General features: G+C 44.1%; 1 protein-coding gene across 10 annotated transcripts in view; it reads right to left on the bottom strand.

Moving 5' to 3' along the window:
* Nucleotides 1-26,591, bottom strand: part of relch (RAB11 binding and LisH domain, coiled-coil and HEAT repeat containing) — a 50,445-nt gene that overhangs the window by 1,455 nt on the left and 22,399 nt on the right. For 5 of the 10 annotated variants that reach the window (XM_046292648.1, XM_046292652.1, XM_046292651.1 and 2 more), the window contains 18 exons: nucleotides 23,087-23,199; nucleotides 21,523-21,613; nucleotides 20,744-20,815; nucleotides 17,780-17,920; nucleotides 17,373-17,537; nucleotides 15,787-15,934; nucleotides 15,506-15,662; nucleotides 15,305-15,428; nucleotides 15,158-15,206; nucleotides 14,802-14,881; nucleotides 13,116-13,222; nucleotides 9,614-9,713; nucleotides 7,607-7,689; nucleotides 6,351-6,414; nucleotides 6,040-6,178; nucleotides 4,866-4,982; nucleotides 2,440-2,528; nucleotides 2,182-2,252 (listed from right to left, as the gene is read on the bottom strand). In XM_046292648.1, the coding sequence (XP_046148604.1) occupies nucleotides 2,182-2,252; nucleotides 2,440-2,528; nucleotides 4,866-4,982; nucleotides 6,040-6,178; nucleotides 6,351-6,414; nucleotides 7,607-7,689; nucleotides 9,614-9,713; nucleotides 13,116-13,222; nucleotides 14,802-14,881; nucleotides 15,158-15,206; nucleotides 15,305-15,428; nucleotides 15,506-15,662; nucleotides 15,787-15,934; nucleotides 17,373-17,537; nucleotides 17,780-17,920; nucleotides 20,744-20,815; nucleotides 21,523-21,613; nucleotides 23,087-23,199 (1,910 nt within the window). The other 5 variants (XM_046292649.1, XM_046292653.1, XM_046292650.1 and 2 more) reach the window with 4 other exon arrangements.

Raw genomic sequence — 26,591 nt, 5'->3', positions numbered from 1 at the left:
AGACATGCTGTGGCTTTAAAAATTTGCTCAATTGGTAACACGGGACCTGAAGGTGTCAGGAAAACATTCCCTACACCATTACACCACCGCCACCAGTCTGTACCGTTGACACCAGGCAGGATGAGGCCATGGACTCATGCTGCTTACGCCAAATCCTGACTCTGCCATCAGCATGACGCAACCGGGATTCGTCGTACCGGGTGTTGTTTTCCCACTCCTCAATTGTCCAGTGTTGGTGATCGTGTGCCCACTGGAATGGCTCCTTCTTGTTTGTAGCTGATAGTGATGTGGTCATCTGCTTCAATAGCCCATCTGTCACAAGGGCCCACAAGTTGTGATTTCCCAAGATGTTGTTCTGCACACTACTGTCGGTTTGTGGCCCGCCTGTTAGCTTGCAAGATTCTTGCCATTCTCCTTCAACCTCTCTCGTCAATAAGCTGTTTTCGCCCACAGGACAGCCGCTGACTGGATGTTTGTTGTACCATTCTCTGTAAACCCTAGACACTGTTGTGCGTGAAAAGCCCAGGAAGCCGGCCGTTTCTGAGATACTGGAACTCTCGCGCCTGGCACCGGCGATCACACCACACTCAAAGTCGCTTAGGTCACTTGTTTTGCCCATTCTAACGTTCAATTGAACAGTAACTGAATGTCTCGATGCCTGTCTGCTTGCTTTATAGAACAAGCCACGTGACCATTTTTGTGAACCAGGTGAACTAATAAGTACCTAATAAACTGTCCAAAGTGTATATATGAGTTATATTGGGCCTCCCGAGTGGCGCAGTGGTCTAAGGCCCACTAGAGATTCTGGGTTCGAGTCCAGGCTCTGTCACAGCCAGCCACGAACGGGAGACCCACGGGGCGGTGCACAATTGGCCCAGCGGGAGTTTGGCCAGCAGGGATGTCCTTGTCCCATCGAGCTCTAGCAACTTCTGTGGTGGGCCGGGTGCAGTGCACGCTGACACAGTCGCCAGGTGTACGGTGTTTCCTCCGACACATTGGTGCGGCTGGCTTCCGGGTGAAGTGGGCATTGTGTCAAGAAGCAGAGCGGCTTGGTTGTGTTTGGTTGTATTTTGGAGGACGCACGACTCTCGACCTTCACCTCTCCCGAGTTCGTACGGTATAGGTTATATTGATGATAATACTGTAGAATGGGATATATTATATAACCTATAGAATGGCACATACTGTATCTTATATAGCCTGGACACAAATAATCAGTATACTATCATTCATCCAGAATGTTTTCCCTATAATCTCTACAATCGTACAAATGCTCATTTGTTTGCTTTGTTCTGCTCTTGTTTCATTCTCTTCGTCCATATATTTGGACAGGTAAATGGAAAAGCTGTTTCCTAAGAGTTAACAGTAACAGTCTCTACTGACTGACAGTTAGGAGAGTTCCTCTTTTTCCCCCTCTGCCTAAATCTGGTTGAACAAGAGCAGATAAAGAACTGTAGGGGAACAACTTTTCAACTAAATTTGGTCAATAGTCAATGTAAAGTTATGTAAAATGCTGGAGTTGAGTGCCGTAGTGTAGTAACATGGTTGTTGATAGATACCTTGAGTCTAAAACAGACCCAACTCTTGTCTCTAACACATGATGATGCTGAGAGATTCTATAGTTAGAATTAAACATGATGATTAAACCAACAACCTCAAAACAAGACTCAATATGACATTGGGGTGTGTAACTGTGTTGCTAGGCTACAGCCTCAGAGTTCAAGAGTTCAGAGGGTACACGTGTGCGCACATACACAGGTCTGTTTTTAACGAGGCAGAAACACATGTTCACAAGACAGCCACACTATGGGCAGTCTAGAATAGTTGATTTCCACTACTCCCTAACCTCCCCCTCACACTATGGCTGAGTCCCAATGCTCTTTACAGGCTCTCTTCTCTCCTCCCCCTAACCTCCCTTCCTTACCACTGTCCTGAATCTAAAGGATGCAGTTTCTCTACTGTTAATGCAGCTAGGCTTCCAGAGGGTCATATGACTGTGACCCAACAGCCAACAGCACTCATGGTGTGGGACGAAAACCAGTGGATAAAGACAAGGAGAGTTTGTAGAGTTTTGTGTGTGTGTGTGTGTGTGTGTGTGATTTTGAATGCTCTGACATAACACAGACATAGCACACAGGACTGTGATTGTGTACTGATTTACTGGTGTGCGTTAGTACTCACCCCTCTGCCTGTCCGATCCCTCTGTTTTCTACCTTCATCTCCCCCTCCTTGATCATGGAGCTCAGGATCACCTGCAACAGGAAAGGAGACACACACAGTGGAAAATATACCAGTTAGACTGCGGTGCTGTGGAAAGTATGCCTGGTGTGTGGTAAGTGGTCTGGGAATCAGCTGGTCTTTAACTGGCATGGGAAACAGGTCATTTGATGTAGTTTGGGAGAGCTACTGTGGTCAGTGTGTGTGTGTGTGTGTGTGTACCTCGTGTTCAGGAGATAGCTGTTCCATGTCGGTCCTCAGACACCTCAGGCCAGGCAGGAAGTGATTCACCATCAGCTCCTCTGAGATGACTGGAGCAGGAGATCAAGGACCGGATAACTGAACACAAAGTTAACCTACACTGAACAACCAAACACCAACACAGAGTTAAACACTACTGAACACTGGTCAACTGAACCGTTGTGAATTAAGTAATATTATGACACTAACACAGTTTAAAAACAAGTAAGATTAGTGAGGTTATATGACTACATTACCCAGAGGGCCACAGTAATTCCACTGCCTCATTGCACACTGATGGTGTCACAGTACCAGGCTCTGATAGTGGGGAGTTTAGCCACCGTGACCAAAGCTACACGAGACCCCACGTATAGCCTGCGATACTCACACATTACCAAACCTCAGCCAGCTGGTGTAAGTGACTGCGTGAGGTGGCATGGATGTCACTAGAGAGGTTAGGGAGGTATGTCGCAGTGCTGCGAAACACGCCCTTGAGGAGTCTCACTATTTTGGGAACACATTTAGGGAGGAACGTGCACGCATGCATGCACATGCCATATGCTGGGAATTCTGACCAAAGGCTTAGAGGCAGCTCTCCCTCTGTCATTTTCTCTTCTGGCTTCTCCGTCTCTCTGAGGCAGACTGTGGTCTGTAACTGTCCGTCTCTCTCATTTTCGCTCTCCCTCTCTGTGGGCTGTGGTCCGTCTCTCTCTGTCTCCCTCCCTCTCTCCGCCCACTCAACCCTGTAATCAGCATACGGCCCCAAAATGGAGAGTTCATTTTCCTTTCTCAACTCGCCAGCGCATAAATACACATACAGCAAATGTATTCAACTTATTCAGTGTACTATATATATACACACACCACACTGACTGAGGCAGGGTTGGTCGATTACAGCCCAGAACCCCAAATAGTGAACTTTTAACCTACAGTAACCTAGTCTGACTACAGTAACCTAGTCTGACTACAGTAACCTAGTCTGACTATAGTAACCTAGTCTGACTACAGTAACCTAGTCTGACTACAGTAACCTAGTCTTGACCCAGGTCTTGTTATTCTAAAGACGTATTCTGAGTCACAGCTATAAAAGTGAAATAAAACACTCTCCCCTGAGCCCCAGCCAAGCCAACACTCTGCTGTGGGGACAGTTCTTGAAATGTCTTAAGTACATACTGCTAGGTGGACACATTTAAAAACCACTTAATGAACTATTGTCCTCTTTTAGCTTTTCAGCCTCTTCAACCTCATGCACTTGAAGAAATTCGGCATGGGCCCTTGGATCCTTGCACCATCGAGAGCATCTTGACCCGGCTGCATCACCGCCTGGCCGGGCAACTGCACCCCCTTTGAACTGCAAGGCTCTACATAGGGTGATGCGGATGGCCCAATACATGACTGTGGGTGAGCTCCCTGCCCTCTAGGTCTTCTACACCAGGCGGTGTCTGAGGAAGGCCCAAAAGACAGTCAAGGACTCCAGTCACCCAGGCCACGGACTGTTCACTCTGTTAACATCTGGCAAGCTGTATTGGAGTATTGGGTTTCGGAACCAGGCCATCAGACTGCTGAAAAGCTAAACCTAGTTGTCTCCCTGCACCTTACAGACTATTTGCACCAGAGAAATTATATGCATGTTAGAGATTATTTTCACTGACTACCCCCACAGCCAACACTGACACAAACACACCTAGAACTCATACATGCAGACAAAGCTGCTGTTCTATCATAGAATATTGATTCCACTAGCGACTTTAGAATTGTACATACAGGTCCATTATTACTATGTATACACCTATTTTTGACTCATTTCATAGTTATTATTGATTCATGTACAGCATTGTTGAGGGAGCTAGCTGTTTATTATCTATGCATAGTCACTTTACCCCAACCTACATGTACAAAATAACTTGACTAACCTGTACCCCCACACATTGACTTGGTACTGGTACCCCCTGTATACAGCCTCGTTATTGTTATTTTACTGTTTTTACTTTAGTTTATCTAGCAAATATTTTCTTAACTCTTTCTTGACCTGCATTGTTGGTTAAGGGCTTGTAAGTAAGCATTTCACGGTAAGGTCTACTACACCCGTTGTTATTTGTCACATTCTCCGAATACATTTGATTTGACATAAGCATTGTGCTGCACCTTTTATACCTGCTGCATGTGACGAATACATTTGATTTGACATAAGCATTGTGCTGCACCTTTTATACCTGCTGCATGTGACGAATACATTTTATTTGAATTTGATTTCACACGCACGCACGCACACACACACACACACACACACACACACACACACACACACACACACACACACACACACACACACACACACACACACACACACACACACACACACACACACACACACACACACACACACACACGTGTTGGGTGAAGGATACAGCAACAGGAGAGAGCGCTGTAGGCCTCAAACAGCTGAGTAGCGATGTCTATCCTCTTACTCTCTGTAGCCTGGATGTTGTTACCCAACGCTAGTTTGTGGAGGTGAGGCAGCACAACTGGAAGACAAAAAAACAAACAAATATCACTGTGTGTGTGTGTGTGTGTGTGTGTGGATTTGAGTCCATATGTGCATGGGAGTGTGTTTTAGTGTGCCTTTGCATTAGTGTGTGTGTGTATGTATGTGTCCATACTGACACTCGTCTGTGAAGTGTGGTTCAGCGTAGTGTGTGTGTATATTATCAGTAGTACTAACAATCGTCTCTGAAGCGTGGCTCAGCATAGTGTGTGTGTATATTATCAGTAGTACTGACACTCGTCTCTGAAGCGTGGCTCAGCGTAGTGTGTGTGTATATTATCAGTAGTACTGACACTCGTCTCTGAAGCGTGGCTCAGCGTAGTGTGTGTGTATATTATCAGTAGTACTAACAATCGTCTCTGAAGCGTGGCTCAGCGTAGAGAGTGTGTATATTATCAGTAGTACTGACACTCGTCTCTGAAGCGTGGCTCAGCGTAGAGTGTGTATATTATCAGTAGTACTAACACTCGTCTGTGAAGCGTGGCTCAGCGTAGTGTGTGTATATTATCAGTAGTACTAACAATCGTCTCTGAAGCGTGGCTCAGCGTAGAGAGTGTGTATATTATCAGTAGTACTAACAATCGTCTCTGAAGCGTGGCTCAGCGTAGAGAGTGTGTATATTATCAGTAGTACTAACAATCGTCTCTGAAGCGTGGCTCAGCGTAGTGTGTGTGTATATTATCAGTAGTACTAACAATCGTCTCTGAAGCGTGGCTCAGCGTAGTGTGTGTGTATATTATCAGTAGTACTGACACTCGTCTCTGAAGCGTGGCTCAGCGTAGTGTGTGTATATTATCAGTAGTACTGACACTCGTCTCTGAAGCGTGGCTCAGCGTAGTGTGTGTGTATATTATCAGTAGTACTGACACTCGTCTGTGAAGCGTGGCTCAGCGTAGTGTGTGTATATTATCAGTAGTACTGACACTCGTCTGTGAAGCGTGGCTCAGCGTAGTGTGTGTGTATATTATCAGTAGTACTGACACTCGTCTCTGAAGCGTGGCTCAGCGTAGTGTGTGTGTATTATCAGTAGTACTGACACTCGTCTCTGAAGCGTGGCTCAGCGTTGGGTCCGACCCGGCCAAAGGTCTTGATGATCTCCATGTGTAGAGAGTGTTGGTCCTGGTACTGTGGGTCCTCCAGGAACGATGCCAGCTGCATCTTCACACGCTCCAACAGCTGGGACACACACACATATTAATGTACACACATACACACGCATGCCAACATGGATACTCCCCCTAATACACATGGACACAATGCAAAACACACCTGTGCTCAAACATCTAACCCAGACTTGCTTAATGCAGGAGTGTAGTTTGTGCATATATGAGAATCAGCATGTCCATACCTCTTTTTGCGTGACCGTCTCCATGATGGTACCAAAGGCAGGGATAGTAGAGATCCTAACTGAACTAGAAGCCAGACAGGAGTTAGAACAGAGCCAGGTCTCTGCTTTATTCAAACTACAAAATGCAGCTCAGAAGACGATATAAAACAGACCAACACCAACCAAGCATCAGTGTGGATCATGTATGTTAATGCCAAGGTTAATGGTGATGTTAGATCATTCCAGTGTCCGTATGGATTTAAACAATATAACACACTAAATAGAACCAGGAGGATGCAGAGGAAGGAGGGATAGAGAGGAGAGAAAACGTCTCGTCTTCGTTGACTCACAATTCAGGGCCACTGCACAGTGTAATAAGAGCCGGGGCCACCCGACGGTCTATTAAAGCTTCTGACATGCCTCGCAGAATCAACTGGAAACGGTTAGGAGGGAGAGACGAAGAGGTTAGGAGGGAGGGAGAGGGGGGGGGCAATCGTCCAGGACCTGAGGGTTGGGTGGAGGGGGTCTGCTAAAAAGGGGGTGAGGAGGAGGATGGGGGGGGTAGTGCATTACAGCTGAGCATGCTGGGATGATCTCCACATGCAGCCAATCAGAGCGCGAGTTGGGGTAGTGTAGCAGACTGATGATGCGATGAACATGATTGGGTAGATCATGCCAGAAAGGACAAAATGACCTATATTGTCAGAAGTGATGATCAAGTACACTACATATTTTGTCTTAATTGAGGACTAGGTTACGATTAAGGTTAGAAGTAAGGGTTTGGGCTAGTGTTTAGAAAGCATCATACTGCTGTCCTTTCAAGCATGGTTATATAGTGACTACTGGGGTGTGGGTTAGTGTCGCACACTGATGATGCCTGGTGTTAGTGACAGTAAACACAGAACCGCACACGGTCGACCGCACCTCAACCTCTACAGGAAGAAAGCCCTAAGAAGACTTTTATCCAGAGTCAGAGAGACCTTGAACCATCTAGGAGCACAGACAGGGCAAAAACCCTAAAGATACACAGTTTAGAGAAAGCACCTACTTTGGAATTGATTTATGTTGCAAAGCCTCATTGTCCCTGAGTTTTGAGAAAATAAATCATAAGTCAAACCATTGACTCCTTTAACAATGGATGTATGTTTCCATACCAACTACAGTCCTGAAAGCTCTGGTGTTATTCAATATATATCTTCATCAAAGAGGTTAGGGTTCTTCCTGTGAGGTTGGAGGAGGGGTCGAGGTGGCCAGACAAGGCAGCAGGAGACACTTACATCTCAGGGTCGCTGGAGAGCGTGATGAGAGCAGGCACCACCCTCTGAGCCACCAGCGTCTCATTCACCCCCTTCACCAGCAGCTGTTTGGACAACACAGCCGTGATGTCACAGCCCAGGGGCGGGTGATGGACAGAGCCAGCAGTGTCATGGCAACACGCCGAGAGACGGAGGAGAGGGAAAAAGGAAAACAAAAAGAAAGAAAGGAAGTGATATACAACAACAAGAAGTAGCAGCAGCGCCAAGGTAGGAACGCATGTCAGGCACGCCCAAGCCCGCACGTAAACACACAGGTAAACAAACAACAAATACAAACAACCAATAAGTGAGAAGCCAAGCAAACAGAGCTGCTGAACAGAGTTGGTAGAAGTTCCCCCTAACCAGTGGTCCAGAGTCAGATTTTTGTTAATGCCCTAATAGTCATGGTTAGGACTGGGGGCAGAGGGATCAGGTCCTTGATCTGTGGTCAGGGGCAACTTCTGCCAAGCCTGCAGAGAATGGCATGGGAGGGATATACAACTATGAGATGGTGATAGGGGGGTTAAGTGTCTATACCACTATGACAGTAGAGGGGGATGTCTTTACCACTATGACAGTAGAGGGGGATGTCTATACCACTATGACAGTGAAGGGGGATGTCTATACCACTATGACAGTGAAGGGGGATGTCTATACCACTATGACAGTGAAGGGGGATGTCTATACCACTATGACAGTAGAGGGGGATGTCTATACCACTATGACAGTAGAGGGGGATGTCTATACCACTATGACAGTAGAGGGGGATGTCTTTACCACTATGACAGTGAAGGGGGATGTCCACACCACTATGACAGTGAAGGGGGGTGTCTATACCACTATGACAGTGAAGGGAGATGTCCAGACCACTATGACAGTGAAGGGGGATGTCCAGACCACTATGACAGTGAAGGGGGATGTCCACACCACTATGACAGTAGAGGGGGATGTCCAGACCACTATGACAGTAGAGGGGGATGTCTATACCACTATGACAGTAGAGGGGGATGTCCAGACCACTATGACAGTAGAGGGGGATGTCTATACCACTATGACAGTAGAGGGGGATGTCTTTACCACTATGACAGTGAAGGGGGATGTCCACACCACTATGACAGTGAAGGGGGATGTCTTTACCACTATGACAGTGAAGGGGGATGTCTTTACCACTATGACAGTGAAGGGAGATGTCCAGACCACTATGACAGTGAAGGGGGATGTCCAGACCACTATGACAGTGAAGGGGGATGTCCAGACCACTATGACAGTGAAGGGAGATGTCCAGACCACTATGACAGTGAAGGGAGATGTCCAGACCACTATGACAGTGAAGGGAGATGTCCAGACCACTATGACAGTGAAGGGGGATGTCCAGACTACTATGACAGTGAAGGGGGATGTCCAGACCACTATGACAGTGAAGGGGGATGTCCACACCACTATGACAGTAGAGGGGGATGTCTATACCACTATGACAGTGAAGGGGATAGTGCTACAACACCTCCTCCTCATCAAAAGTGTATTTTATGTAGGCCTGATTCCATTTTGATCCAATGTTTTTCCCTAGCTCCTACCTCTTTGGTGTTCACAATGAAGGGGTAGGGGCTCTGGGAAGGGGCTAGGGGTTAAAATGGAATCAGGCCCTTGGGGGGGAAGGCAATAACAAGTAGAGGCTGCTGCAGGGGAAAGAGATATGGTGGCATTTCAAACCAGTATTGTTCTGTTTGCATAATACAACTAAAAAACCTTTACAATCCAGTCAATGTTCCAACAATACTTATCTATTAAAACTGTAAGATTAAATCAGCAAGAAGACTACTTCTAGTCCATGACAAAACAGGTTTCAATAAAAACAGGTTTCAATAAAACATTTTAGATACAGAATACATCAAACAAAATACAGTGTCATTCTTATGTGGTCTAAACTATAAAGCATGTTATTACGTGGGCAAATTTGTGTGTGTGGCGCGTTGTGGCAGGGCGTCGTACCTCAAACATGCGTGCGGCGGTACAGCGAACTAGAGCGGAGGTATGGACCACTCCGTACCATAGCACTGTCAGTAACAACTCATGGTACACTGGGTTAGCCCTGAGAGAGAGAGAGAGAGAGAGAGAGAGGGAGAAAAGGGGTGGAGAGAGAGAGAGAGAGGGAGAAAAGGGGTGGAGAGAGAGAGAGAGGGAGATGGTGTTGTAGAGAGAGAGAGAGGGAGATGGTGTTGTAGAGAGAGAGAGAGGGAGATGGTGTTGTAGAGAGAGAGAGAGGGAGATGGTGTTGTAGAGAGAGAGAGAGGGAGATGGTGTTGTAGAGAGAGAGAGAGGGAGATGGTGTTGTAGAGAGAGAGAGATGGTGTTGTAGAGAGAGAGAGGGAGATGGTGTTGTAGAGAGAGAGAGGGAGATGGTGTTGTAGAGAGAGAGAGGAGATGGTGTTGTAGAGAGAGAGAGAGGGAGATGGTGTTGTAGAGAGAGAGAGAGGGAGATGGTGTTGTAGAGAGAGAGAGAGGGAGATGGTGTTGTAGAGAGAGAGAGAGGGAGATGGTGTTGTAGAGAGAGAGGAGATGGTGTTGTAGAGAGAGAGAGAGGGAGATGGTGTTGTAGAGAGAGAGAGAGGGAGATGGTGTTGTAGAGAGAGAGAGAGGGAGATGGTGTTGTAGAGAGAGAGAGAGGGAGATGGTGTTGTAGAGAGAGAGAGAGAGAGATGGTGTTGTAGAGAGAGAGAGAGGGAGATGGTGTTGTAGAGAGAGAGAGAGGGAGATGGTGTTGTAGAGAGAGAGAGAGAGGGAGATGGTGTTGTAGAGAGAGAGAGAGGGAGATGGTGTTGTAGAGAGAGAGAGAGGGAGATGGTGTTGTAGAGAGAGAGAGGGGGAGATGGTGTTGTAGAGAGAGAGAGAGGGAGATGGTGTTGTAGAGAGAGAGAGAGGGAGATGGTGTTGTAGAGAGAGAGAGAGGGAGATGGTGTTGTAGGGAGAGAGAGGGAGATGGTGTTGTAGAGAGAGAGAGAGGGAGATGGTGTTGTAGAGAGAGAGAGAGAGGGAGATGGTGTTGTAGAGAGAGAGAGAGAGATGGTGTTGTAGAGAGAGAGAGAGAGGGAGATGGTGTTGTAGAGAGAGAGAGAGAGGGAGATGGTGTTGTAGAGATGGTGTTGTAGAGAGAGAGGAGATGGTGTTGTAGAGAGAGAGAGAGGAGATGGTGTTGTAGAGAGAGAGAGAGGGAGATGGTGTTGTAGAGAGAGTAGATGGTGTTGAGAGAGGAGATGGTGTTGTAGAGAGAGAGAGAGGGAGATGGTGTTGTAGAGAGAGAGAGGGAGATGGTGTTGTAGAGAGAGAGAGAGAAAGATGGTGGTGTAGAGAGAGAGAAAGATGGTGTTGTAGAGAGAGAGAGAGATGGTGTTGTAGAGAGAGAGAGAGATGGTGTTGTAGAGAGAGAGAAGGGAGATGGTGTTGTAGGGAGAGAGAGGGAGATGGTGTTGTAGAGAGAGAGAGGGAGATGGTGTTGTAGAGAGAGAGAGGGAGATGGTGTTGTAGAGAGAGAGAGAGATGGTGTTGTAGAGAGAGAGAGAGATGGTGTTGTAGAGAGAGAGGGAGATGGTGTTGTAGAGAGAGAGAGAGATGGTGTTGTAGAGAGAGAGAGAGAGAGAGAGAGAGAGAGAGAGAGAGAGAGAGAGAGAGAGAGAGAGAGAGAGAGAGAGAGAGAGAGAGAGAGAGATGGTGTTGTAGAGAGAGAGAGATGGTGTTGTAGAGAGAGAGAGAGATGGTGTTGTAGAGAGAGAGAGAGAGAGAGAGAGAGAGAGAGAGAGATGGTGTTGTAGAGAGAGAGAGAGAAAGATGGTGTTGTAGAGAGAGAGAGAGAAAGATGGTGTTGTAGAGAGAGAGAGAGGGAGATGGTGTTGTAGAGAGAGAGAGAGGGAGATGGTGTTGTAGAGAGAGAGAGAGATGGAGATGGTGTTGTAGAGAGAGAGATGGTGTGAGAGAGAGAGATGGAGATGGTGTTGTAGAGAGAGAGATGATGGTGTAGAGAGAGAGAGAGATGGTGTAGAGAGAGAGAGAGAGAGAGAGAGATGGTGTTGTAGAGCGAGAGGGAGAGAGAGATGGTGTTGTAGAGAGAGAGAGAGAGATGGTGTTGTAGAGAGAGAGAGAGAGATGGTGTTGTAGAGAGAGAGAGAGAGAGAGAGAGATGGTGTTGTAGAGAGAGAGGGAGATGGTGTTGTAGAGAGAGAGAGAGAGATGGTGTTGAGAGAGAGAGAGAGAGAGAGAGAGAGAGAGATGGTGTTGTAGAGAGAGAGAGAGAGAGAGAGAGAGAGATGGTGTTGTAGAGAGAGAGAGAGAAAGATGGTGTTGTAGAGAGAGAGAGAGAAAGATGGTGTTGTAGAGAGAGAGAGAGAAAGATGGTGTTGTAGAGAGAGAGAGAGAAAGATGGTGTTGTAGAGAGAGAGAGAGATGGAGATGGTGTTGTAGAGAGAGAGATGGTGTTGTAGAGAGAGAGAGAGATGGTGTTGTAGAGAGAGAGAGAGATGGTGTTGTAGAGAGAGAGAGATGGTGTTGTAGAGAGAGAGAGAGATGGTGTAGAGAGAGAGAGAGATGGTGTAGAGAGAGAGAGAGAGAGAGAGAGAGAGAGATGGTGTTGTAGAGCGAGAGGGAGAGAGATGGTGTTGTAGAGAGAGAGAGATGGTGTTGTAGAGAGAGAGAGATGGTGTTGTAGAGAGAGAGAGAGATGGTGTAGAGAGAGAGAGAGATGGTGTTGTAGAGCGAGAGGGAGAGAGATGGTGTTGTAGAGCGAGAGGGAGAGAGATGGTGTTGTAGAGCGAGAGGGAGAGAGATGGTGTTGTAGAGCGAGAGGGAGAGAGATGGTGTTGTAGAGCGAGAGGGAGAGAGATGGTGTTGTAGAGAGAGAGAGAGATGGTGTTGTAGAGAGAGAGAGAGAGAGATGGTGTTGTAGAGAGAGAGGGAGATGGTGTTGTAGAGAGAGAGAGAGATGGTGTTGTAGAGAGAGAGAGAGAGAGAGAGAGAGAGAGTGTTGAGAGAGAGAGAGAGATGGTGTTGTAGAGAGAGAGAGAGAAAGATGGTGTTGTAGAGAGAGAGAGAGAAAGATGGTGTTGTAGAGAGAGAGAGAGGGAGATGGTGTTGTAGAGAGAGAGAGAGAGAGAGAGAGGTGTTGTAGAGAGAGAGAGAGATGGTGTTGTAGAGAGAGAGAGAGATGGTGTTGTAGAGAGAGAGAGAGAGATGGTGTAGAGAGAGAGAGAGAGATGGTGTAGAGAGAGAGAGAGAGAGAGAGAGAGAGAGATGGTGTTGTAGAGCGAGAGGGAGAGAGATGGTGTTGTAGAGAGAGAGAGAGATGGTGTTGTAGAGAGAGAGAGAGAGATGGTGTTGTAGAGAGAGAGGGAGAGAAAGGGGGTAGAGAGACGGAGGAGATCCTAGTAAGTAAAAGTAAAGAGTTTATTACACGATTGTTGCCTATTCATTCTTACTAATGTGTGTGTGTGTGTGTGTGTGTTACCCCAGCTCTACAAAGGAGGCTTTGAGACTGTCCAGGGGGGCATGTGAGAGAGACAGTGTGGTCATGACGTCCTCTAGAAAACCAACAAGCAGCTTACGATCCTCATCCTGCAGGAAACACACATATCACACACACACACACACATTAATACATACATTATAAAAAATACACACATTATATAATACATACATTATATAAAATGCACACATTATATAATATATGAATATATACATTATATAAAATACACACATTATATAATATATGAATATATACATTATTAATACAAACATTATATATAACACACATTATATAATATATGAATATATACATTATATAAAATACACACATTATATAATATATGAATATATACATTATTAATACAAACATTATATATAACACACATTATATAATATATGAATATATACATTATATAAAATACACACATTATATAATATATGAATATATACATTATATAAAATACACACATTATTAATACATACATTATATAAAATACACACATTATTAATACATACATTATATAAAATACACACATTATATAATATATGAATATATACATGATATAAAATACACACATTATATAATACATGAATACATACATTATATAAAATACACACATTATTAATACATACATTATATAAAATACACACATTATATAATACATGAATACATACATTATATAAAATACACACATTATTAATACATACATTATATAAAATACACACATTATTAATACATACATTATATAAAATACACACATTATTAATACATACACTATATAAAATACACACATTATTAATACATACATTATATAAAATACACACATTATTAATACATACATTATATAAAATACACACATTATTAATACATACATTATATAAAATACACACATTATTAATACATACATTATATAAAATACACACATTATTAATACATACATTATATAAAATACACACATTATTAATACATACATTATATAAAATACACACATTATTAATACATACATTATATAAAATACACACATTATATAATACATGAATACATACATTATATAAAATACACACATTATATAATACATACATTATATAAAATACACACATTATTAATACATACATTATATAAAATACACACATTATTAATACATACATTATATAAAATACACACATTATTAATACATACATTATATAAAATACACACATTATTAATACATACATTATATAAAATACACACATTATATAATACATACATTATATAAAATACACACATTATTAATACATACATTATATAAAATACACAAATTATATAATACATGAATACATACATGATATAAAATACACACATCATTAATACATACATTATATAAAATACACACATGATATAATATATTAATACATACATGATATAAAATATGAATATATGAATACATACATGATTAATACATACATTATATAATATATGAATATATACATTATTAATACAAACATTATATATAACACACATGATATAATATATGAATATATACATGATATAAAATACAAACATTATATAATACATGAATACATACATTATTAATACATACATGATATAATATATGAATACATACATTATATGCTGATTATCAACAGTTATGAGAAATATGGGTGGCTGGCCAACGACAGACATGTTTACCTGATTGTAGCATGTCAGTACCCCTGTAGCATAAATGGGGACAGTAGCCTTGGTCAGAATACCATTCCCAGTTAAAGCATCTAGGAGAAACAGAATACAAATACTTCAGAAATTAGAGATAGAAAATGAGAAAATGACATATGACCATGTAGCTGATTTCCAGTTCAGTGAGCTTATAAAACAGAGAACAGTTGACAGGAAGCACAAGGCCTGACACAAACACTTCACACAAACCACAACAACAAACTAAAACACTTGGCAGAGATCTGAGCACACGCTTGTTTTAATATTCAGAGGATGAAAGAGACAGGGAAACACCAAATCCCACTGAGTGTGTGTGTGTGTCTTCCACTTACCCACATTCTCTTCAGAGAGCCGTAGAATCTCTTGGAACTGTGGTTTTACCTGAAAGAGAGAGGAGAGACTGCTATAGTCTGCACCAATGAAATTCATTAAACAGTGCAACTTCCTTCCGGAAAAAGGCCAACAGTAGATACTCTCACCTTAGTGTTAGTGAAGATCTTGCCAAATGTGCGACAGAGTCTCCAGAAGAAACGTGAGAACTCATGGACACACGTAGTGGAGGCTACGTTAATACGACCTACTATGTCTATCAGCTGGGGAAGACTGGAGAGAGAGGAGAGGGGGTCAGGGTTGTGTGTGTGGCTGTGTGTGTGTCAATGAGTACTGCATAGACCACTCACAGTTGGTTGACCACCCATAGCAGGCTGTCCCAGCCTGTGGTGCCCTCATGTTCTAGCTGGTAATCATACAGGATGAGAAGGGCGCTCAGCGTCTCCCGGCTGCCAACGATAGTCGCTATATCCTGCAGAGGAGACGCCGGACGAGGGAACCGCGTCACTAAGGGGTCAAACAGAGGTCAGGGTTAAAGTTCAGGGAAGGAAAATACTAAGATTATGGGTGAATAATGTAGTCAGAACATAGCTAGGTTACTGGTCACCAATTGTGTCAGTGTGTTTCCTACCCTCTATGGGGGGAATGTCTCCTTGCAGGTTAACTCTGTGTGTGAAGGGAGCGTTCTGGATCACCACAGAGAACAGAGGAGGGATGAGAGACTGTAGGGCAGACAGGAACATGTGGAGCTTGTGTTCATCAAGACCATGTTCTCCCTGCTGGAGAGAAGGAGAAAAAGGAGGGGACAGAGAAATAATAATAAATAATAATATATGCCATTTAGCAGACGCTTTTATCCAAAGCGACTTACAGTCATGTGTGCATACATTTTACGTATGGGTGGTCCCGGGGATCGAACCCACTACCTTGGCGTTAGAAGCGCCATGCTCTACCAACTGAGCTATAAAGAGAGAGAGGGGGAGTGAGAGAGAGGGAAGGAGAGAGAGGGAGGTGAGAGAGAGTGAAGGAGAGAGAGGGAGGTGAGAGAGAGGGATGGAGAGAGAGGGAGGTGAGAGAGAGGGATGGAGAGAGAGAGGGATGGAGAGAGAGAGAGAGAGGGGGAGTAGGAGAGAGGGAAGGAGAGAGAGGGAGGTGAGAGAGGGAGGAGATGAAGGAGAGAGAGGGAGGTGAGAGAGGGAAGGAGAGAGAGGGAGGTGAGAGGGAGGAGATGAAGGAGAGAGAGGGAGTTGAGAGGGAGGAGATGAAGGAGAGAGAGGGAGTTGAGAGAGAGGGAAGGAGAGAGAGGGAAGGAGAGAGAAGGAGGTGAGAGAGGGAGGAGATGAAGGAGAGAGAGGGAGGTGAGAGAGAGGGAAGGAGAGAGAAGGAGGTGAGAGAGGGAGGAGATGAAGGAGAGAGAAGGAGGTGAGAGAGGGAGGAGATGAAGGAGAGAGATGGAGGTGAGAGAGGGAAGGAGAGAGGAGGTGAGAGGGAGGTGAGAGAGAGGGAAGGAGAGAGAAGGAGGTGGGAGAGGGAGGAGATGAAGGAGAGAGAGGGAGGTGAGAGAGAGGGAAGGAGAGAGAAGGAGGTGAGAGAGGGAGGAGATGAAGGAGAGAGAGGGAGGTGAGAGAGAGGGAAGGAGAGAGAAGGAGGTGAGAGAGGGAGGAGATGAAGGAGAGAGAGGGAGGGAGAGAGAGGGAAGGAGAGAGGGAGGTGAGAGAGGGAGGAGATGAAGGAGAGAGAGGGAGGTGAGAGAGAGGGAAGGAGAGAGAGGGAGGTGAGAGAGGGAGGAGATGAAGGAGAGAGAGGGAGGTGAGAGAGAGGGAAGGAGAGAGAGGGAAGGAGAGAGAGGGAAGGAGAGAGAGGGAGTGGAGAGAGGGAGGTGAGAGAGGGAGGTGAGAGAGGGAGGTGAGAGAGAGGGAAGGAGAGAGAGGGAAGGTGAGAGAGGGAGGAGATGAAGGAGAGAGAGGGAGGTGAGAGAGAGGGAAGGAGAGAGAAGGAGGTGAGAGAGGGAGGAGATGAAGGAGAGAGAAGGAGGTGAGAGAGGGAAGGAGAGAGAGGGAGGTGAGAGAGAGGGAAGGAGAGAGAGGGAGGTGAGAGAGAGGGAAGGAGAGGGCAGTTAGAGAGTTCACTTCTTTATCTAGATTCTAGAATGTTAGCGTCAACATCAAAACTTTTCTTACATATACCAAATAAACAAAGTCCTGTGGGTCTACCTACCTTGAGAAGTTTCTCTATGCGGGCCAGTAGAGAGGGGATGAGAGTGGTCTGGAGGTTTCCCAGCTCTGTGGTCCAGGCAGCGAATGCTGGGATGAACACCTGGTGGATAGCACTGACCACCCTCTCGGATGGGTCACCAAGGGACAGCAACATCAGCTCGAAACCCTGACCGCAACATGAACACAACACGACCAGTCAGTATAACATGACCACATTCAACACAACCAAACACAAGAACGGTCAAAAAGCCTTTTCAAACATGCGCGCACACACACACACACACACACACACACACACACACACACACACACACACACACACACACACACACACACACACACACACACACACACACACACACACACACACACACACACACACACACACACACACACACACACACACACCTGGGAGTACTTGTCAGGGTCATCAATGTATCCCATGATGATAGCAAGGCTTTTGACCACAGCCTCTCTGACCATGTCTGCCTTGTCTTCAGCCAGCATCTGCTGCAGCATGGACAACACCAGGGAGCTACGGATCTCCTTCTGTTAACACACAGACATATAAACAGATTTGAACGAACGAAGGAAGGAGCGCGTACACGCACACGCGTGGCCAAGTCTCTTACAGGCAGATAAGATGTGATGACAGGCGTGTGTACAGGTGTTTGTGTACATGTGCAAAGGTGTGTGTATATGTGTGTGTGTGTATTATTGGTACGTGGGCCAGCTGTTTATTCACCCACACCCGCCCGCAATTGCTAATAACCCATCTGCAACTGTCTGACTATATGCGATAAAGTGTCAATCTGAGTCTCGCATAGGGCTGTGCATTAGCAACAAGTGCTCAGCATATTTGGGAACTCTTTCAAGACTGTTAGAAAAGCATTCCAGGTGAAGCTGGTGGAGAGAATGCCAAGCGTGTGCAAAGCTGTCATCAAGGCAAAGGGTGGCTACTTTGAAGAACCTAAAATATATTTTGATTTGTTTAACACTTTTTTGGTTACTACATGATTCCATATGTGTTATTTCATAGTTTTGATGTCTTCACTATTATTCTAATGTGCGCATTAGTGAGCTTATAGATGTGAAGAAATAGCCCAATAGTTTAAAAATGTCTTTCACGCAGAGAAGAATTTAGTTATGAGAGAGCCATGTGAGTGAGAGTTGCTTCAGAACATGCAGCTGGGAGAAGGGAATTATCATTATAATTATTCAGCCCAAGAACAGAACGGCCACTGGCCACAAAAGGCATTTCTTTAGGGGGTGGAAATTCGAGGCGTTATCAAGTGCTTGTTCAATTGTGAATGAGAGACTGATGAAGTCTACACAGCCTGTGCAAGAAGCAAAGCAGAGGTCATTCCTTTCAAGCAACTTTTTTCAAAAATCGCACCACGCTGCCTAAGAATGCATTAAAAATCTAAACATATAGCCCAAGTTTGTATCGCAACTAAAATTGCATAAATAACTCTAAATTAAGCACATAGGAGGACTTCTTTCTTTGTTAACAGCTCAACACAGAATAGCTGCATGTGAGCACTCCCTCAGAAATTGTTTGGAGAAAAACTAGAAAGGAGGTTATTCAGCTATGTTCAATTCTAATCTTCATACTAGAAAATAATGCCACGGAATTCTAAGCAAATCTTGTCTGCTAAATGAACTAGTGTAGCCCACAGCCATATGGCATAGCCAAAATGTAGTATTTCCTTCATTTAAAAAAAACAACGACCTTTATTTAATCTAGGCAAGTCACTTAAGAACAAATTCTTATTTACAATGATGGCCTAATCCGGCCAAACATATGGGACTCCCAATCACGTCCGGATGTAATACAGCCTGGATTCGAACCAGGTTACTGTAGTGACACCTGTTGCACTGAGATGCAGTGCCTCAGACCGCTGCGCCACTCGGGAGCCCCAAGTGAGATCAGGGCTTAACATAAGGACAACGAAAATAATGCCACGGAATTCTAAGCAAATCTTGTCTGCTAAATGAACTAGTGTACCCTACAGCCATGTGGGCTATAATCTTAATCTTGTCTTTACATCAGTCAACAGTTTGGACACCTACTCATTCAAGGATTTTTCTTTATTTGTACAATTTTCTATGCTATTATGTTCTTCTGAAATAGACTACATTTTCTTCCTATTATGTTCCTGTCTAAAATAAATCATGGAGTTATTGTGACAGTGTAGGCTATATTAAATGGATTTCTTAGACTTTTTAAAACGTAGATGCATCAGTGGCTTGTAGGCTGTGTGTGGAAGAGAGGAGATGCTAAATGTGTTTGTAAATTACCGTGATACCGGCAGTTATTTGCTTGACAATCACCGGCTGACAAAATGAATGACCGCCACAGCCCTATACCTGCACCCAACCCACTAATATAGAAGTGGCTCTGTAGGCTACAATCAGTCAGAGGTGGTGGAACTATATTTGGACAGGGGGTGCAGGATTTTTACATGCAGCTTCAATTCTATCATTACATGTTGCCCGGGAAGTAAACCCTTGGAATAACAAACGACATCCGTTTCACCAGCTGTAAGGAAATAAAAAGCTGTGAAAACAACCCAACGTGTTTCTGATAAGACCTCAGTTCGGTTTTGGATGCATATTTTATGTGGTTGAAATACTATCAGCTTTCATGATGCTGATAAAGATAGCATCTCAACAAATCAAATCAAATGTATTTATATAGCCCTTCGTACATCAGCTGATATCTCAAAGTGCTGTACAGAAACCCAGCCTAAAACCCCAAACAGCAAACAATGCAGGTGTAGAAGCACGAGATGTATCTGTCAACAGACAGTATCTAACTGCAAATTCACATTCTCTCAAGATGCTGAAATAAATAAATCGTTTTCTCCACTCCTGTTCTCGAGTCACAATTTAGCCTACATTTGGTGTATCATTTTACTGCAAGAAATGCTTCATTCTGCAAGAGTTCATATGAAGGCTCTGGGAGAGGTTATAGACCTACAGTCAGTGTCCAGATTTCTGTTTCCATTTAACCCATCTGAACAGTAGGCTACAGTTCCCTTGACGTGCCATAGGCCTATTTCAAGTCCCCGATATGTGAATGTTGAATTTGTATAGCGCCTCAAAATCATCACACACACAACATAGCCAGCACTGCAGTGCTCTTTGCCACGTCACCAAATCTTTCCTAAACATGGCTTTTCTGGCCCTCCCTTCTCCCATCTCCCATCTCTTTACTTTCAACTCTCTTTATTCAATCTCCCAGCCACCCACCCGCTCTTCATCCACACAATATTTAAATGACCCTAAACCCGCCAGCACTGTGGATATAACTGCGGGGACTGCGGGTTGAGTCAACTTATGCATCACTAGCGTGTGTGTGAGTCTTACAGGCAGGTAAGGTGCTAAGGCTCCACAGGCTTCTGCTACCAGCAACCTCCTCTCTGGATACTTATGGTTGATCTGGAGAGAGAGAGAGAGAGAAGAGAGAGAAAGGAGAGAGCGAGAAGAGATTGAGAAGAGAGAGAGAGGGAAAGGAAAGAGCGAGAAGAGAGAGCGAGAGGGAAAGGAGAGAGAGATAAGAGATTGAGAAGAGAGAGAGGGGGAAAGGAAAGAGTGAGAAGAGAGAGAGAGAGGGAAAGGAGAGAGAGAGAAGAGATTGAGAAGAGAGAGAGAGGGGGAAAGGAAAGAGTGAGAAGAGAGAGAGAGAGGGAAAGGAGAGAGAGAGAAGAGATTGAGAAGAGAGAGAGAGGGAGGGAAAGGAAAGAGCGAGGAGAGAGAGAGGGAAAGGAGAGAGCGAGAAGAGATTGAGAAGAGAGAGAGAGGGGGAAAGGAGAGAGCGAGGAGAGAAGAGAGAGAGAGGGAAAGGAGAGAGAGAGGAGGATGGGATGGGGGAGACAGAAAGAGACAACATGAGATTCTGGGACAGACATGACCTTGTAGATTAGAAAGTGTTGATCTTAAACATTCCTTGTGGTTTGTCTTTATTGGAATGTTGTTGGACCTGTGGCTCAATATATTGGTCATTACCATAGTAACAGATATTTGTTTATGTATCAACACTTTACACAAGTAAAAAAAAAAAAAAGAGAGGAATATTTTCAGGAAGAAAAAAGAGAGAAAGGACAGAGAGGGAGAGAGAAAAGGAGTAAGGAGAGAGGAGTAGCTACCTGTTCCCAGCATTGTGGTAAGAGTTCAGCCTCAACTCTGGTAGGACCAACATGTCTGGCAAACGCCACACAACCTGTTAGGATCATCTGCCTACAAACACAACCAGGAGTCAATATACACACACTGTCAAGATCCTCCTTGATCATCAGACTATAAACACAACCAGGAGTCAATATACACACACTGTCAAGATCCTCCTTGATCATCAGCCTATAAACACAACCAGGAGTCAATATACACACTGTCAAGATCCTCCTTGATCATCAGCCTAAACACAACCAGGAGTCAATATACACACGGTCAAGATCCTCCTTGATCATCAGCCTATAAACACAACCAGGAGTCAATATACACACACTGTCAAGATCCTCCTTGATCATCAGCCTATAAACACAACCAGGAGTCAATATACACACTGTCAAGATCCTACTTGATCATCAGCCTATAAACACAACCAGGAGTCAATATACACACACTGTCAAGATCCTCCTTGATCATCAGCCTATAAACACAACCAGGAGTCAATATACACACACTGTCAAGATCCTCCTTGATCATCAGCCTATAAACACAACCAGGAGTCAATATACACACTGTCAAGATCCTCCTTGATCATCAGCCTATAAACACAACCAGGAGTCAATATACACACGGTCAAGATCCTCCTTGATCATCAGCCTATAAACACAACCAGGAGTCAATATACACACGGTCAAGATCCTCCTTGACCATCAGACTATAAACACAACCAGGAGTCAATATACACACACTGTCAATATCCTCCTTGATCATCAGCCTATAAACACAACCAGGAGTCAATATACACACTGTCAAGATCCTCCTTGATCATCAGCCTATAAACACAACCAGGAGTCAATATACACACACTGTCAAGATCCTCCTTGATCATCAGCCTATAAACACAACCAGGAGTCAATATACACACACTGTCAAGATCCTCCTTGATCATCAGCCTATAAACACAACCAGGAGTCAATATACACACTGTCAAGATCCTCCTTGATCATCAGTCTATAAACACAACCAGGAGTCAATATACACACGGTCAAGATCCTCCTTGATCATCAGCCTATAAACACAACCAGGAGTCAATATACACACACTGTCAAGATCCTCCTTGATCATCAGCCTATAAACACAACCAGGAGTCAATATACACACGGTCAAGATCCTCCTTGATCATCAGCCTATAAACACAACCAGGAGTCAATATACACACGGTCAAGATCCTCCTTGATCATCAGCCTATAAACACAACCAGGAGTCAATATACACACTGTCAAGATCCTCCTTGATCATCAGCCTATAAACACAACCAGGAGTCAATATACACACGGTCAAGATCCTCCTTGATCATCAGCCTATAAACACAACCAGGAGTCAATATACACACACTGTCAAGATCCTCCTTGATCATCAGCCTATAAACACAACCAGGAGTCAATATACACACTGTCAAGATCCTCCTTGATCATCAGCCTATAAACACACAGAGAGAACAGCTAGGTATAAGAACACACACGCATGCACGAGCCCACACACCTCTGTTCGTCGTCAGGTCTCTTGATGAGGTTGAAGAGGATGTGGAGGAGCTGGTCTCTCTCTTTAGGCTCCGGGTGGAGACACGCTGTACATAGGATGAGAGGAATCAACTCCTAGAGAGAGATAGAAGGATGAGAGAGAGATGAAAAGAGAGATATCAGCTTGGGTTTGTGGCTCCGAATGTTCACACAGTAAAGAAACGGTTTGCAGGCAGGGGTGTGTGTGATGTTTGCGTGTGTGTGTGTGTGTGTGTGTGTGTGTGTGTGTGTGTGTGTGTGTGTGTGTGTGTGTGTGTGTGTGTGTGTGTGTGTGTGTGTGTGTGTGTGTGTGTGTGTGTGGGCAATGGGTAGGAGAGAGGGAGTTCAATGACGACAACACCACCAACAGAAACAGAAAGAGGGTCAAATGAAACAATGTGCTGTTATGTACATCTATGTATCATGATGACAATGTCTCATGGTTTTCTAATCTGAATGACTGGTACCCCTGGTCTGAATCAAGTTCCTTTATGAACAGTAAAGGTCATATGAAGTTCATGCGAGAGTCAGCCTGGAGAGAGAGCAAACTAAAATGTAGTCCCAGGACGAGGTGGGGCAGACAGACAGCCCTTCATTCTGCCTCATGGACAAACTGTGGTTAGCTCAACATTCCTGCCTCAAACACAACCAAATTAGAGAGAGGATACACTGTTAAAAAACACAGTTAAAAATATGGATTTTATTTTTAACCAGCAGGGTTTTCCAGGAAGGTTTAATATTTTCCTGCTGAATGTTGGCATACGAAACAAACCCAACGTTGAATGTTGGCGTATACGAAACAAACCCAACGTTGAATGTTGGCATACGAAACAAACCCAACGCTTAATGTTGGCATACGAAACAAACCCAACGCTTAATGTTGGCATACGAAACAAACCCAACGCTTAAAACAAACCCAACGCTGAATGTTGGCATACGAAACAAACAAAACCGAAACAAAAACGCTGAATGTTGGCATACGAAACAAACAACGCTGAATGTTGGCATACGAAACCAACGCTGAATGTTGGCATACGAAACAAACCCAACGTTGAATGTTACGAAACAAACCCAACGCTGAATGTTGGCATACGAAACAAACCCAACGCTGAAATACAAAAACAAACCCAACGCTGAATGTTGGCATACGAAACAAACAAAACCTAAAACAAACTGAATGTTGGCTGAAACAAATGTGAATGTTGGCATACGAAACAAACCCAACGTTGAATGTTGGCGTATACGAAACAAACCCAACGCTGAATGTTGGCATACGAAACAAACCCAAAGCTGAATGTTGGCATACGAAACAAACCCAACGCTGAATGTTGGCATACGAAACAAACCCAACGCTGAATGTTGGCATACGAAACAAACCCAACGCTGAATGTTGGCATACGAAACAAACCCAACGCTGAATGTTGGCATACGAAACAAACCCAACGCTGAAAACCCAACGCTGAATGTTGGCATACGAAACAAACAAACGCTGAATGTTGGCATACGCTGAATGTTGGCATACGAAACAAACCCAACGCTGAATGTTGGCATACGAAACAAACCCAACGTTGAATGTTGGCATACGAAACAAACCCAACGCTGAATGTTGGCAGAAAAAGCAAGTCCAACCAAAGAGAGGCTTGGGAGGGAGACCTGAAATAACTCTGGATGTCTGTAGATGGACACCTGTCATTCATTCAAATCAAATATATTACGTGCTTCACATACAACACAACCACCAGAGACATAAAGTCGGAGGTTTACATACACCTCAGCCAAATACATTTAAACTCAGTTATTCACAATTCCTGACATTTAATCCTAGTAAAAAGTTCCCTGTTTTAGATTAGTTAGGATCACCACTTTATTTTAAGAATGTGAAATGTCAGAATAATAGTAGAGAGAATGATTTATTTCAGCTTTTATTTATGTATTTCATCACATTCCCAGTGAGTCAGAAGTTCACATACACTCAGTTAGTATTTGGTAACATTGCCTTTAAATTGCTGAACTTGGGTCAAACATTTCAGATAGCCTTCCACAAGCATCCCACAATAAGTTGGATGAGGTTTGGCCCATTCCTCCTGACAGAGCTGGTGTAACTGAGTCAGGTTGGCAGGCCTCCTTGCTCGCACACATTTTTTTCAGTTCTGCCCACAAATTTTCTATCGGATTGAGGTCAGGGCTTTGTGATAGCCACTCCAATACCTTGACTGGTGTCTTTAAGGCATTTTGCCACAACTTTGGAAGTTTGCTTGGGGTCATTGTCCATTTGGAAGGCCCATTTGCGACCGACTTTTAACTTCCTGACTTGAAATGCTGCTTCAATATAGCCACATAAATATCCTACATCATGATGCCATCTATGTTGTGAAGTGCAGCAGTCCCTCCTGCAGCAAAGCACCCCCACAACATGATGCTGAGACCCCCATGCTTCATGGTTGGGATGGTGTTCTTCGGCTTGCAAGCCTCCTCCTTTTTCCTCCAAACATAACGATGGTCATTATGGTCAAACAGTTATATTTTTGTTTCATCAGACCAGAGGACATTTCTCCAAAAAGAATGATCTTTGTCCCCATGTGCAATTGCAAACCGTAGTCTGGCTTTTTATGGCAGTTTTGGAGCAGTGGATTCATCCTTGCTGAGCGGACTTTCAGGTTATGTCGATATAGGACTCGTTTTACTGTGGATATACAGTGGTGCAAAAAAGTATTTAGTCAGCCACCAATTGTGCAAGTTCTCCCATAGTGGAGTTTGGAGTGTGACGGTTTGAGGTTGTGGACAGGTGTCTTTTATACTGATAACAAGTTCAAACAGGTGCCATTAATATAGGTAACAAGTGGAGGACAGAGGAGCCTCTTAAAGAAGAAGTTACAAGTCTGTGAGAGCCAGAAATCTTGCTTGTTTGTAGGTGACCAAATACTTATTTTCCACCATAATTTGCAAATAAATTCATTAAAAAATCCTACAATGTGATTTTCTGGATTTGTTTTGTCATTTTGTCTGTCATGGTTGAAGTGTACCTATGATGAAAATGATAGGCCTCTCTCATCTTTTTAAGTGGGAGAACTTGCACAATTGGTGGCTGACTAAATACTTTTTTGCCCCACTGTAGATACTTTTGTACCGGTTTCCTCCAGCATCTTCACAGGGTCCTTTGCTGTTCTGGGATTGATTTGCTGTTCTGGGAGTCCATGGCTTTTCTGGGATTGATTTGCTGTTCTGGGATTGATTTGCTGTTCTGGGATTGATTTGCTGTTCTGGGATTGATTTGCTGTTCTGGGATTGATTTGCTGTTCTGGGAGTCCTTTGCTGTTCTGGGATTGATTTGCTGTTCTGGGAGTCCATGGCTTTTCTGGGATTGATTTGCTGTTCTGGGAGTCCTTTGCTGTTCTGGGATTGATTTGCTGTTCTGGGAGTCCATGGCTTTTCTGGGATTGATTTGCTGTTCTGGGAGTCCTTTGCTGTTCTGGGATTGATTTGCTGTT

Source organism: Oncorhynchus gorbuscha, linkage group LG12, assembly GCF_021184085.1.
Source record: "Oncorhynchus gorbuscha isolate QuinsamMale2020 ecotype Even-year linkage group LG12, OgorEven_v1.0, whole genome shotgun sequence".
Taxonomy (NCBI): Eukaryota; Metazoa; Chordata; class Actinopteri; order Salmoniformes; family Salmonidae; genus Oncorhynchus; species Oncorhynchus gorbuscha.
This window is presented reverse-complemented; position numbering and strand designations above follow the sequence as displayed.